Source organism: Crotalus tigris, unplaced genomic scaffold, assembly GCF_016545835.1.
Source record: "Crotalus tigris isolate CLP2741 ecotype Arizona unplaced genomic scaffold, ASM1654583v1 scf7180000024340.7048381, whole genome shotgun sequence".
In the NCBI taxonomy this organism is placed as follows: Eukaryota; Metazoa; Chordata; class Lepidosauria; order Squamata; family Viperidae; genus Crotalus; species Crotalus tigris.
In genome coordinates, this window is record NW_024100510.1 from 684,854 (window position 1) to 699,991 (window position 15,138).

The 15,138-nt window shown below is 41.2% G+C and overlaps 1 protein-coding gene across 15 annotated transcripts in view; it reads right to left on the bottom strand.

Annotated features, from left to right (window-relative positions):
- Positions 1 to 15,138, bottom strand: part of IQCA1 (IQ motif containing with AAA domain 1) — a 230,963-nt gene that overhangs the window by 118,501 nt on the left and 97,324 nt on the right. For all 15 annotated transcript variants that reach the window (XR_005554642.1, XR_005554640.1, XR_005554639.1 and 12 more), the window contains 3 exons: positions 14,239 to 14,379; positions 4,370 to 4,445; positions 2,185 to 2,291 (listed from right to left, as the gene is read on the bottom strand). Coding sequence is in view for 10 of the 15 variants with exons in the window: in XM_039326226.1 (XP_039182160.1) it covers positions 2,185 to 2,291; positions 4,370 to 4,445; positions 14,239 to 14,379 (324 nt within the window). In the remaining 5 variants the exon portion in view is untranslated. The remainder of the gene's footprint in view (positions 1 to 2,184; positions 2,292 to 4,369; positions 4,446 to 14,238; positions 14,380 to 15,138) is intronic.

Sequence of the window (15,138 nt, forward strand, 5' to 3'; positions counted from 1 at the left end):
AAGGCCAGGTACTTACTATCATATCTGGTGGACATGTTCTAAAGCAAAAAAGTTTTGGGATAAGATACATACATGGTTGGAAAAATGTTTAAAAGAAAGATAGAATTTAAACCAGAACTATTTTTGTTAGGAATATTAGGACCTAACTATGAGAAGGAGAATGAATATTTAATATTGCATATACTGACAGCAGCGAGAATAGTATTTGCCCAATACTGAAAAAATGAAATTAAAACTGAAGAGATTTTAATTAAGAAAATCTTAGAATGTGCAAAAATGGATAGATTGACTTTAGAGATTAAAGAGAAAGAGGATTCAGTTTACTTTAGAACATGGGATTTTTACCCATGGTTAGGAAAACGAACTAATGAGAAACGAATGTGATATGTTATTTTGAATATATATTAGTAAGAAGAATGATATGCATTAACTGAATGATACTGTTTATGATTATCATTTATTACACTTACTACAGTTAATTATTACTATATCAACTATTGTTAATGAACATATGTACCCAGACAATAATCTGTTTGCTAAAGATTGAAAATGTTATTGGGGGATAACCCCAATGTTGACCCCAACCCCCTCCCAAGACCAATCCTGCTCCCAACCCCACCCTAAACCTTAATCCTTATTCTGATCCTATTCTATCCCCAACCCTATAAAACTCAATAATTTTTTTTAAAAGCACTGTATCACCATCCAGGACTGAAGCTTGGGCTCTTAGGAGACTCTAGCACCTTGATGCTATAAACACATGCAGCAACTGTTTGGTTTGAAGACCACACAAATCCAAATAATTAATATACTGAATATATGTGACCCTCTAAATACACTTTCGCACTCATGCACACTATTCATAAAATATATTTCTTTAAACTACTGCCTATGACACACACACATGCAGGGATCAGATCACTAGAGATCCACAATCCCTTTTCTGCAGGTGAATCAAAAATATTGATCCAGCAGAAAAGATGGAATTCACCATTCTAAAGTAGGCACAAAGTGGATTACAGAACACATGTAAGAAAGCTGTTGTGCTACAATAATTCAGAATCTGATTCATACACTGGGAAATCTGCTTTGAATCTTCTGCCAGAAACATACTAGGTGGTTTTTTCAACTTCAGAGTCCTGGAATTTCCTGGTGGCTTCTTATCCAGGAATTGACCAGGTCTGACCCTTATTAGCTTTCATGTGGTCAGCTAAGATCAGTTATGCCAAATGGCAAAAATGCTGCACTTTCCAGAAACTTTTTTAGAAGGTTACAATATACACACAAGAACACAAATCTGTAGCCTAAACAGTATACTGTATTTCACTCTACCAATCAAGGTTTCCATGAACTCATTCTCATGACAGAGCAGACCAGAAATTATGCATACACAACAAATTATGCTACTAAAAACAGTTATGATTATAATTATAAAGGAAAGTCTATCCAGGGTCTTTAAAAAACTAGAACTGAAACTTCCTTTTACTACTTTAGATCTAACATAATATCAGAAGGAATTGGAAACAATGAAAAATTTTCACAATGTCAGCAACTCATATCAAAACTTATTTTTTTATTTATTAAACAAATGTACAGGTAGTCCATGACTTACTACAGCTTGTTTAGTGACTGTTCAAAGTTACAATGCATCTGAAAAAAGTGACTTAACAACTATTTTTCAGTTATGACCTTGTGATCATCCCCATGATTATGTGATCAAAATACAAATGCTTGGCAACTGGTTCATATTTATGACCACTGCTGTGTCCCAACCTTTTGTAACATTCTGACAAGCAAAGTCAATGGGGAAGCCAGATTCACTTAACAACCGGATTACGAACTTATCAACTGCAGCGATTCACTTAACAATTAAGGCAACAAAAGTTGTAAAATGGGACAAAACTTACTTAACAACAGAAATGTTGGGGTCAATTGTGGTCATAAGCTGAGGACTCCCTGTATATAAATTTTATATTTATATAGAGGCCACCTGCTTTTTTCTGTAAAACAAGGAATTTCCAGATAGCATCATTTCAATCACTTTGTAGCACAGGTTTCAAAGATAAAGGCAGGCTATGTTAAATGATAAAATACATATTTCTGCTAAGTTTTACTTTTGTATAGGAATTCTCTTTGATTACAGCCATTTTTTTCTCTTTTAAATGGGCTATAGGATGAAGTCACCTGAACTCTGATCTCTTCTTCCACTTCTTTCCTTTTTTCTTCTTTGATTAGTTCTGGATCATACTCTTGTGAAAAGTTCCATTTTTCATCTCTGTTCTTCCAAACATCTGTCACCCAAGAAAAGAAAAAGAATGAGAAAGGAATGGGTTCTTGTTTTTTTTTAAATAAGTCTTATAGCATAACAAAATTTGTATTTCTGATTCTGGTAGCTAAATTCATTGCATTAATCAAGTTTTAATGATTTTTTGAAATGGAAAATTAACTGTAATTAATGAAGCCTTAAAGCTCAATTATGGCTACAGGTTAAACAATGCCCACTGTAGACTCTTTATCCTGCTTCTGCAAAGAGTTCAGATATTTGAAAGTAGATAAGGATAGGAAAACATTTTTGAAGTGAAAGCTGCATTAGGTGGCAAAATGTATATATCATCTCCAATGCATGTAACTGTAATCTAATTAAAAGTACATATATGTAGGTGGGTTACATATTCTAATTTTACTATGCATGTAAGTTATTTTGAATTTTCTCCCAGTTAATTATATACTCAAAATAACCTGTTGATGTTGTTGATGATGATAACTGGAGTGTTTCTTTGTTATATAATACTTCATACACAATAGGTAATTGAATTTACTGATGGATTCTTTGACTGGCATGTGAAAAACAAGCATTCTTCTATGAGGCCTATTAAGAAATGTATTTCTCATGTCTCTATCTCCCTTTCCATTACAACAGACATGTGTGAAAGCATCTTTTGATATTCCTATCTAAATTAAAAAAAAACTATACTGGCATTCTCTTAATTGATAATATAAGCATCCAATGAAATGTTATGGGCTTTTATAGCTGTGCACAATCTCTAAGTGTTATATCAATCAATTGGAAATTTCTACAGTATTGCTCTCCAAGTATTTAATAATACCATGATTACACCGTTATTAGCATACCTCGGCTTTCATTTAAATCCCACAAAATTAGCTCCTTCTCTACCATGATGTCTACAGATAAACTGATAAACTGAATCTTTTGATGAAGCAATACCATGCCACATCCTGTAAAAAATCTCTGAAATCCTCAGACATACATTTGAAACGTAAACCTTTGAAATGCTATTTAAAAAATTATAGCAAAGCACAAGTCTCACTCCTGGAAGCTAATTTTCAATCTATACCATCTATATTTGGGGATTATTGTTTACATATCTGATTATGTTCTAAGATGGCGGCGCCTGGATCTGCTGCGGCTGCATTGGCTCTCCAAGGTGAAGAGTTATAGGAGGGATATTAAGGGATATAGGCCACATGATCAGGAAGGTTTTAATGTGTTTGAGCAATGTGATAGAACTAAGGTAACATACAACATACGACTGATAATCTTTGCTGGCATGCAGAGTTTCTAGCTGTTTCGGAACTGTTGGTGAGACCATTAAAAGTTGTTGGTGCTATTTGAAATTGTTCTGCCGGCAGCAAGATCTGACTGCTGGCCCAGCGATGGATTCTATTGCAAATAAGGGCTGTTTCCAAAGGAGGCAAAGGAGTAGAGGTCCCATGGCTTATGGAGCAAAGGCTGTTGGCAGGCCCAGAGGACGGGAGAGAGGCTTTTGGAGGAGTTGGTGGCTGCAGCAGCGTTCTCCAGGGGCGAAAAGGAGTGAAGCTTCTTTAAGGAAAAGGTGGAAGAGACAAGATTAGAAAAAGAAAAGGAGGCGAGGTAAAGGAGGCGAGGTTGTCGTGCAGGAATACAAGCTAATTTGAGGGATAATTCACATGGAGCTCCATTTCCATCTGTCCTGTTTTGCCATTGTTTGCTCCCTAGAGACTAAAATGGAAGATCTGTAAGTTGAGCTGGCCACGAACAAGGAGTGTATATCGGAGGTGGTGACCCTTTGAGAGCTGTATGCAACGAAATTTCATTTTGATGTATGCCAATTGGTGTACTTTCAAAGTGACAATAAAGTTGTTGTTGTTGTTGTTGTTATTAAAAATGGACCAGCAAAATTTGTTTTATGTCATCTCTTAAAGTTAACATTGACCTTACAAATTTCTCTTTGATTCAGCCAAACAGGAGAGGCATGTTTTCAGTCTTAAGTATCCATATGTTAGTATTTAACAAAGAGCACACAAAAAACATAAACTGCCTAAATATTCACCATATAAACAACAGCTGTTTCAGTTTTTCTCTACTTGCCTTTGTATTTGTTGTTTCCTTCTTCCATTATTGGGAGAAAATTACTTGGGGACATTTTCCAACCTTCCTCTTCTTCCTTAATGAATAATATAAAATAGTGCTAGAACTGATTTAGGAATTTATAAATTTATAACTAAATTTTCAGATCTAAGCTGCTTGGTTTTAAAGAACAGTTGGCAGTTTTGATCCCTATATTTGCATGAATGAGAAATTATTTCTCTGATTCCAGGCATTGTGTTATACTTTAATCTCTTTATTCTGTATTTCATTAAAAGAGGTTCACTCTAAATATTTGGGTATAGATATTGGATATAATATTTGGGTACAGGGGAAAGTTTTTCTTTGTATGGCTGTAAGCAAATTGGTTTCTTCCCAAGCTGTCTTTCTCCTGCAGGTGCTCACATTTTAAGTGTTTAAAAGTGTGCAGAAAACTGCAATCAGGGATCCCACCATTACTGGAGTATTAATTAGAAAATCCATTTAGCTAGCAGATTTTGCTAAGTGAAAAGCATCAGACTTTCTATTGTTTGAAATGATATAGCAATGTCTAGCCTGTTCTGCTTCGATTAACTGCAACTGAGTGGATGAAGGTAACAAGCTGGAGTGTCTGATAGAACCACTGTCCCCAATAACCCCATCCCAGAATCCCTAAAAAGACAGGGAGACATCCCGATGCTTATTCATCTCATTACATATTTTTATTATATTTTATTTTTGAGAACAAATTGTTCATAATCGAACCAAAACATAAGTTAAAACAAAATTCTTAAATTTCTTATCCATGGAATTTAATTAAGCCATAAATTGATATGAGTCTATTCTTCATTTTTATTGTCTATTTCATTCTTACAATTCAAACTATTTAGAATATACATTAACACTGCAAATCAAACCTGCTTCTTATAACATGTTAAACAAATGTGACTTATAAACTTATATATAATTTGCAACCTTTTTATGGACACAATGCAATCAAATATTAGAAAAGCTGTGTGAGATGTGGAATTGGCTTGGTTGAACCACTAAGAATTTGTAGTGTTCTGAAGGTAAGGAATGAGTATAACTAGGTTAAAAACATTGCACCATGTTCCATATTACATACATACTATACATACATACCTATATACATATACATACACAGACACAAACACACTGTCAATGCTGTGACAATGGATGTCATCACTCTGACAACTGAGAATCAGCAGCCATTTTTACTTTTGCTTCTAGCGTGCCTTTCCTATTCTTTTAGAGTTCAAATGTAGAAGGGTGGATGGGGTAAATGCTAGAGGGTTTAGCTAGCCATAACAATGAAGACGTGTGGGAACTCAAGGACATGACCTGATAAGGTTTTGGCGGGCTGAGGGGCCAGTGAGAAAATCCCGTGTCTTGCGTTAATTGGGGAATGTAATTTAGAACAGCGTTTGTGGGATGGAAATTGCAACCTGTTACTTTGTATCTGGGGGGAGGGAATCTCAGTTTTGGGTTCAACTATGTAAGTGCTAATATTTTGTTTCCTAATAAAATGTTCTTTAAGGAAGAATTCTTGCCTTGAAGTTCTTTACCAGTTTCATCTATCGGAACCATAACACACATACACACACACACACACACACACACACAACATATAGTAATACTACATACTCGGGATTGGAGGAGACAGGCTACACTGAGTTTGAACCCTTTAGCACCATACATTATAGCACAGAAAGTTTCAGAAGGGTGATAAGGAATGTCTAACTTTCAAGCCGCTCTTAATGATTCTCATCTTTCAGGCTAACCAGAGAGATATATGTATCCATAAAATTACAATATACAACTTTGTTTCCTAATAAAATGTTCTTTAAGGAAGAATTCTTGCCTTGAAGTTCTTTTACTGGTTTCATCTATTGGAACCATGACGTTAACCCAAAACTTCCTTTTTCTTTAAAATTACGGGGTCCTGAGCTCCAGTCACCGACCCAAAGTAGAAGGGAGGCTGACAAAGACTTGGGAAAGATCCCAATATGGAGAAGAAGGAAAACCCTGTTACCAGCACTGCAGCCACAGCTCCATCAGTGGATGGAGCGCAGGCCATCGCACTAGTTGAAAGCACTGTCTCGGATGCTTCAACGATGGGAGCAAGACCAAAGAACTCATCTGGCTGTCTAAGTGGGCCCTGCCTAGAGGAGACCCTAAGCGATCAGAAACGAGCCAGCTGAAGAGGGATTCTTCTAAAGCAACGGAGACCAAATACTTGCTGCCAGCTCCCCAAAGAACACACTCTCCTGACAGACAAGGGGCAAAGAGAATGGCACCGTTGGACAACTCAGGTGATTGGAAGTACCTGACTGCAGTCTGGAGCCAGTTGATTGAGCACCCTAGGGAGATATTTGAAGGGCTGGAGGTGGGAACCAAGGAGCATGCCACCCGTCCACTGCCTACCAGCAAAAAGGAGGATGATCAAGGCAGGGGCAGCTCCTCAACCAGAAGTCCTAGTCCTGTGCTAGGGGCCAGAGCTCTCTCCCCACCTTCACAATCACCGACATTAGCCTCAAGCCCCGTGTGAGAGAGACGTCCGGACCGTCAGAGGCAGTGAGCCAGTCCCGATCGTCACTGACAGTCATTAGTCCAGCCTGTCACCATCAATGTGACAGCCCTGTTCGCCGAGAAAGGTATGTTATCTATGAGCAACATTGCTCCCCTGAAAGCCCCAACTGCTACCCGCATTACTGCAGCCTCGACTGTCCCCAACTATCACTTGATACTTATCCTTGTCATCATGCCAGTCCAGGACTCCTTCCCAGGGCTGAACGAGAAAGAGACCTCCGACGTGACCTGATGCAGCATTATGAGCAAATGCATGATCTACTAGACCGACAACAATGCATGGCTGTTCTACCCCTGAAAGCTATGTTCAATGGGGACCCTGAAAAGTTAACTTTCTTTTTGAATCAAGACTGTTCTTATGTGAACCGCAATGTCAATGCCTATCCAGACCCGGTGGCGATGGTTGATGTTATCGCAGCTAACCTGGAAGGAGAGGCTGCCGAGGGGCTCAATAGTCTGTACAACAAGCGAGCACCTGAACTATGGAATTTCAACTTATTCATCCGAGGATTGAGAACCCAATTTGAAGACAACTCCATAGCCTTAAGAAGAGAGAAAGACATTCATGAAGTAAAGCAAGCTGGCAGACCGGCGATGGATTATGTGTGTGAGTTCAGAAGAGTCACAGGCCTTATTGAATAGTGGCCAGAATGATCCCTGGTGCACCATTTTAAAGAGAGTTTGGATGACAACTTATTCAAGGCTTGCATCTACCGGGGAATTCCTGACTGCTTACAAGAATAGTACCAAATAGCAGTAAAGATAGACATCAAGCTTACCTGTCGGGAAAAAGCCGGCAGCTCCCAGACCGGCTCCAAGACCAGAGCCTGCCAGACAACTGCCTCCCCATCAATCTCCAGTGACACCGCCTCCCCGCCAGCTTCATGCGATAAAAGCAGGTGAATCTCGCAGGCCCCCACTCGCACCACTGATCAAATGCTTCAGGTGTGGCCAGCAGGGACAGCGAGTGGCAAATTGTCTGGTCCCATATCCCCAGCAGAGAGGTAAATCGGGACTGCCAGAGAGAAAGAAACCCGCTCAGCAGCTGAAAAGAAAAGACAAGCTGGGCCACCCAGGAGCTCGTCACCCAGGTCGCATCACCTACGCAGGAGAGAGTGGAAACTCCAGCTGGATCCAACACCACTCTGGCTTCATACGACAGCGACGATAAGGGAGAAAATGACCTGGGTGAGTCGACCCATTCACCTTTTTTCCCTCGCTGCCAAGCTCATAGTCCCTAAGACAGGGGTACAAATGGATTTGAAGGGGCTAGTGGACTCAGGATGCTCCCAATGCATTATCAGCTTGCCAATTGCCCTTAAACTGGGCATACGAGCAAGGTTACTCTCCAAACCTTTGAGATTTGAACAAGTGGATGGATCTTTAATGGGAGGGACCTTAGTCACCCACTTAACTGAATCGGTACATTTAGAAATAGGCAAACATTGGGAGCTCATCCATTTTGTGGTGGCCCCAAAAATGACTGAAGCTATGATTTTAGGTATACCATGGCTAGACAAGTGGGAAAAGGGGATGAGGACTGTGAGATTGACGGTAGGACCCAACCCCCCTGTGACTCTTTTGATGTTAGTGGAGAGTCTAGTCCACAGCTGAAACAGTGAAAGTAGTCACCATTCCCCTGCCAGGGGAGCCATTCATCCCCAGGGAATACCAAGATTTAGCGGAAGCATTTAGTGAGAAGGAATGTGAAATCTTACCACCGCACCGGCCAAATGACTGTGCCATTGAAATATTACCAGCAGCCAAGCTGCCTAAACCAAAAATGTACTGTCAAGCCCGCCCGGGCTCGACACATGAAAGGAGGAACAGCACAGTGAAAGAGGAGGAGAACCAGCACAGGGTCCAAAGCTCACCGTCCTGGACAGGGATCACGAGCCGCGGATCCTTCGGTGGGCATTCTGGCTGCTCAACAGCTGACGGGCAGTTCCAGAAGGCATGGGACGCCGCGCCTGCGCAGATAGGATACTGCACATGCGCAGAATGACTTTGAGCTGCCGACCAGCTGATGGGCGACGAGCTGGCAAACAGCTGATGGGCAGTAGCCCAAAGATTGCATTGCCGGGCAGGGCATCTCAGAAAAGCCTCAGATGGAGTAGCTATTTTCCCTGATTGATGACGGATGCTGGTTGGGTGATAGGTGGGTGGCGTTGTGGGATGGTGGATGGGTGGGGTTGTGGTTTATTGGGCAGGGGTGTGGTTGATAACTAATTGGGTGGAGGGTGGGGGTAGCTTTGGCAAGTGTATTTAAGCAGCGCTGGGAGGCAATTGCTCCCAGTGCAAACTTTGTATTGCAAAGAACCTCATTGCTGCAGGTCTCTGATGACATCAACATTGACCTTAAATTAAACCGTTGCTACCTGAATGGAATTGTCCTCGTTTTCTTCGTGACTCAAGGTTCTGGTAAGGATTGTTGACATGTACACTATGTCTCCCCTCGAGATGGAGGAGCTGTAGCAGTATGTGAATAAAAACCTAGCCAGAGGCTTCATTGAGCCAGCTAAATCCCAGGTAGGGGTCCCGGTGTTATTCAAGGGAAAAAAAAGATGGGTCGCTGAGGTTCTGCATGGATTATAAGGGGTTAAACGCTGTGAGTGTGGAGAATAAGTACCCCCTCCCCCTCCTGAAGGACCTACTAATCCATCTAGCATAGGGCCGTATCTTCACCAAGTTAGATCTAAGAGAAGCATACTACCGAGTAAGGATAAAAGGAGATGAATGGAAAACTGCTTTTAACCATCCTATGGGCAGGTATCAATTCAAAGTTATGCCATTTGGACTACAAGGAGCTCCAGCTGTTTTCATGCAGCTGATTAACCAGGTACTGCACAACCATCTATACAAAGGAGTTTTGGTGTATCTTGATGATATCTTAATCTATAGCAAGTATATGGCTGACCATGTGAATTTAGTGCAAGAGGTACTAAAGAAACTACTAGATGCTAAATTATGTGTTAAATTATCAGTGTGAATTCCACCGAACCTGACCGGATCTCCAGTGAGGACATAGAGATGGATCCTGGCAAAGTGAAAGCCGTAATTGAATGGCAACCTCCAACGACTCGAAAGCAGCTTCAAAGTTTCTGGGATTTGCAAACTTCTATTGTCAATTCATTCCTTCTTTTGCTGAAATTGCTTTACCTCTAACAGACTTATTAGAAATGGGTAAAGATGGGGGAAAGCCATAACCATGCCAATTGCTAACATGGACTATGAGCTGTCAAACCACTTTTGAGAATTTAAAAAGCCTTTTTGTGACCGAGCCGAGCTTAAAGCACCCCTGCTCAGGGAAACCATTTATGATTCAAGCCGATGCTAGTGATGTGGCAGTTGGAGCAGTACTTTTGCAAAGGAATAATAAGGAGGTATTACAACCCTGTGCCTACACATCAAAAAAATTCACTGATTGCAAGAGGAGGTGGGCAGTTTGGGAGAAAGAAGCTTTTGCAATTTGTTGGGCTCTGTTAACCTGGCAGCACTACCTGGAAGGGAGCAAGGTGCCTTTCAAAGTATGGACTGATCACAACCTAAAGGCACTGAAAATTCCTCGCAAACTTTCCCCCAAACAGGTACAATGGGCACAATACTTCAATCGATTTAACTTCACCTTAAAGCAGGACTTTTCAACCTTTTTATCGATTGTACCACTTTTAGGATATGGCAATATTCGAGTACCACCTGGCAAGGTGTCAAAAGCTTGATGACCAAAAAAAAACCTGTTCAAAGTTGCAATTGCACTGAAATGACTTATGACCATTGCAGCATGCCCAGGGTCATGTGATTTATATTTGGATGCTTGGCAACTGATTCATATTTATAATGGTCACGGTTTTCCAGGGTCATGTGATTCCCTTCTGCAACCTTTTGACAAGCAAAGTCAATGGCAGAGCTGCTGGTGGCCAAGCGCTAAGGCGGGACTTCCTTTCCTCCCTCCCTTCCCTGCCTCCCTTTTTCTCATTGCCATCTCCTTCTGAAGGAAGAATTTGAAACCCCCCCCCCAATATTTTCCCTCTTTCCAAATAAGGAAAGGCATCCAGAGACAGAAAAGACAAGCTGCTGAGTGAACTAGCTTAAAAAGGCACATTCCCCTTTAAGAATTAGCTACTGGCTAGAAAGGAAAGTAAGGAGCACAGCCGACACTTAAGGGAAAAAAAATGTAAATACTGGCTGCCGGCTAAAGCAACCTCCCCAAATGGCTCCATTCATAACTAAAGGAATGCTACAGGCAAAATCCATTCAGGGGAAAAATACTTCAAAATCCCTGCAGCAAAACTTACAGCTAACAACAGCAGAGCAATAGAAGCTAACACGAGACATCAGCCATCAGCCAAATAGAAATTGCCAAACACTCCTTAAGAACACAAAGCCCTCATTGCACAAATCCCAGAACTTCCAAGTCACAAAAGCACATAAGAATCCTTCCACTCTCCATCTCCTTCCCTCCTCCGTGCCTCACTCCAGCCATTGCTGCCTTTTTTCATTCCTCTTGGAGGGCGACCCTTCCCCAGCTGCATTTCTTGCCTGTTTGCTGCTGCCAGCAGAGGTGGCTGCCACAGCAGTTGTAGATCTGCTCATGGCCAGCCTGCTTGATCTCCTCTCCCCCCACCCTCCCCCTCCTTCTTCTTCTCCTTCGGTGCAGCTGACTCTGCCTCCTCCAAAGGCTACTGCTTTTTTCTCTCTCCCTCTCCGCCCAAACTGCCTCCTTTTATAGGCTCTCCTGTCTCCGCCCCCTCCTCCTTTCTCATGGGGGAGGGTGAGCCAGAAATAAGCCTGGGGCCTTTGCAGCTCCAGAGGACTCTCTCACTGTAAGTCCTTGCCTGTGCTGGCTCTTTCCCTCCCCCACTTCACTTAGCTAGGCAGAGCTGCATACCACCTGCCACTCATTAATGTACCACAATTGGTACGTGTACCATGGTTGAAAAGCCCTGCCCTAAAGTACATACGGGGGGGGGGGATAACATTTTGGCTGATGCTCTGTCCAGATTGCCTCAGTATAAAAGCCAGCATGAACAAGTCAATGATTCGATCGTGCCTACAGCACAGAAAACCCCATCTATGGCAGATCTGAACCCAGATGACCCCGTGATGAGAAAGCTGAAGCACAAACTCCTCCATGATCAATGGTTTAAAGACCATCAAACCGCCCTAATCTGCAGAGATGGACTAGCTTACAAGGGGGGGAAATTATATTTTACAGAAACCCTCCGCCTCTATGTGCTTCAGCACAGCCATGATATAAAACAAGCCAGACACTTTGGCTATTTGAAAACACTACATTTAATTCGCCAGCAGTTTTGGTGGCCATGTTTGAAGAATGTGGAAAACTATGTCAAAAGCTGTGCAGTGTGTGCCATCATGAAAAAAATTCCGGGGAAGCCTCCTGGACTATTACAGCCTGTCGTAGACCATTCCCAGCCATGGGAAGAAATCACTATGGATTTTATAGTTGAGTTACCCAAAAGCAAAGGAAATACAGTAATATGGACTGTGATTGATCTTTTTTTTGAAGCAGGCTCATTTCATCGCCTACAAAGGACTCCTGTCAGCCCAACTAGCCAAAATGTTCCTTAAGCACATTTACAGATTGCATGGTGCACCAAAACGGATAATCTCTGACAGGGAGGTGCAATTCACAGCCAAGTTTTGGAGGGATTTCCTGAAAATAATTGGCTCATCACAAGGACTGTCATCGGCTTTTCATCCATTTATGAATGGGGCAGCTGAAAAAGCAAACTCAATGGAGGAGCAGTACCTTAGGAGCTATGTGGACTATCAAGAAATGAACTAGACTGACCTCCTCCCTTTTGCTGAGGTGGCTTACATCAATACCATTCATAGCAGCACTGGTTTCACTCCTTTTAAGATTGCCACAGGAAAAGAATTCAACTCAATAGCTGAGTATCCTCGAGGACCCTCTACCTCCCAGACTCTTGACCAATGGATGTCAAAATGGGAGGAGGTTTGGGACAAAACAAAAACAGCACTGAAAAGAGCCTCAGAAATATATAAAAAACAATCTGATAAAAAGGCATCTCCCCAGAGATCTTTCCATGTTGGGGAAAAGGTTTATTTATCCACAAAATATCTATGACTGAAGTTGCCTAGTAAAAAGTTGGGACCAAAATACCTAGGTCCCTTCCCTATTGTCAGAATCATAAATCCAGTTACGGTGGAGTTGAAACTCCCATGACCTTTAAGGAAGATTCACCCTGTATTTCAATGTAGTTTATTAAAACCATTCAAGGGTTCTACTTTACAACCTCCTCCCAAGAAAGCACCTGGTCCCCTAACAATAGTGAAGTAATTCTTGATTCTAGGATTTTTAAAGGAAAATTGCAATATTTAGTTCAGTGGAAGGGATATCCATTATCAGAAACCACATGGGTGAAATCCAGTGATGTGAAAGCTATTAGGCTCATCCGTAAATTCTATGACGAACACCCCAACAAGCCAAGGGGTAGCGCTTAACCTATAGTTCTGTTTAAATCGCAGGATTATGTCTTTCTGTTAAGGGGGGCCAGATGTCAATGCTGTGACAATGGATGTTGTCGCTCTGACAGCTGAGAATCAGCAGCCATTTTTACTTTTACTTCTAGCGTGCCTTTCCTATTCTTTTAGAGTTCAGATGTAGAAGGGTGGATGGGGTAAATGCTAGAGGGTTTAGCTAGCCATAACAATGTAGACGTGTGGGAACTCAAGGACATGACCTGATAAGGTTTTGGCGGGCTGAGGGGCCAGTGAGAAAATCCCATGTCTTGCGTTAATTGGGGAATGTGATTTAGGACAGCGTTTTTGGGATGGGAATTGCAACCTGTTACTTTGTATCTGGGGGGAGGGAATCTCAGTTTTGGGTTCAACTATGTAAGTGCCAATATTTTGTTTCCTAATAAAATGTTCTTTAAGGAAGAATTCTTGCCTTGAAGTTCTTTACCAGTTTCATCTATCGGAACCATCACACACACACACACACACACACACACACACAACATATAGTAATACTACATACTCGGGATTGGAGGAGACAGGCTACACTGAGTTTGAACCCTTTAGCACCATACATTATAGCACATAAAGTTTCAGAAGGGTGATAAAGAATGTCTAACTTTCAAGCCGCTCTTAATGATTCTCATCTTTCAGGCTAACCAGAGAGATATATGTATCCATAAAATTACAATATACAAAATAATCTCAAAACTCTATTAGAGAATATTGTGTTTACCATCTTTTTTCTGGATTTATATATGCTATGATTCAGAATGACTTGCCTCATCTTTCTTCTTTGGTTTCTTCTCTTCTGTCTCATTTCCTTTCTTCTTTGTTTTGCCCTTTCCCTTTTTTTCCTTTTTCCCTTTTTTCCCTTTGTTTTTCTGTTCTTCTTCTGCTTTAGCAGCCAGCTCAGCAGCAACCTGACAGAAAGAATAATATCTGTTTACATTTTTAAAACACATTAAAGATGATACTGTATATAAGAAGACAAATGAGCTGATTCTATTAATAATTGTTCCCTATTTGACTCTAACTGTGCTGCTTTTTATGAAGGGAAAAGAAAGGCTAACAACAACAACAACAACAATAATAATAAAGTTGGAAGGGTCCGTGGAGGTCATCTAATCCAACCCCCTGCTCAGGGAGGAAATCCTTTACCATTTCGGACAAATGACTGTCCAGTCTCTTCTTAAATACTTCCAGTGTTGGAGCATTCACTACTTCTGGAGGCAGGTTGTTCCAGTTTCTCCTTAGTTATAGGTTGCTTCTCTCTTTGATTAGTTTCCATCCGTTGCTTCTTGTCCTGCTTTCAGACACTTTGGAAAATAGCTTGACTCCTTCTTCTTTGTGGCAGCCCCTGAGATATTGAAATATTGGTATCATGTCCCCACTCGTCCCTCTCTTCATTAAACTAGACATACACAATTCCAGCAACCGTTCCTTATATGTTTTACCCTCCAGTCCCCTAATCATCTTTGTTGCTCTTCTATGTGCTCTTTCTAGAGTCTCAACATCTTTTTTACATCATGGTGATCAAAACTGGATGCAGTATTTCAAGTATGGCTGTCATGGTTCTGACTAATGAAACACTTCAAAGAACTTCCAGGCATTGTTTATCCTAAAAAGTCTTTTATTCATGTAACAAAATGTCGGCACGGCATGAATGAGGGATGCCAAGA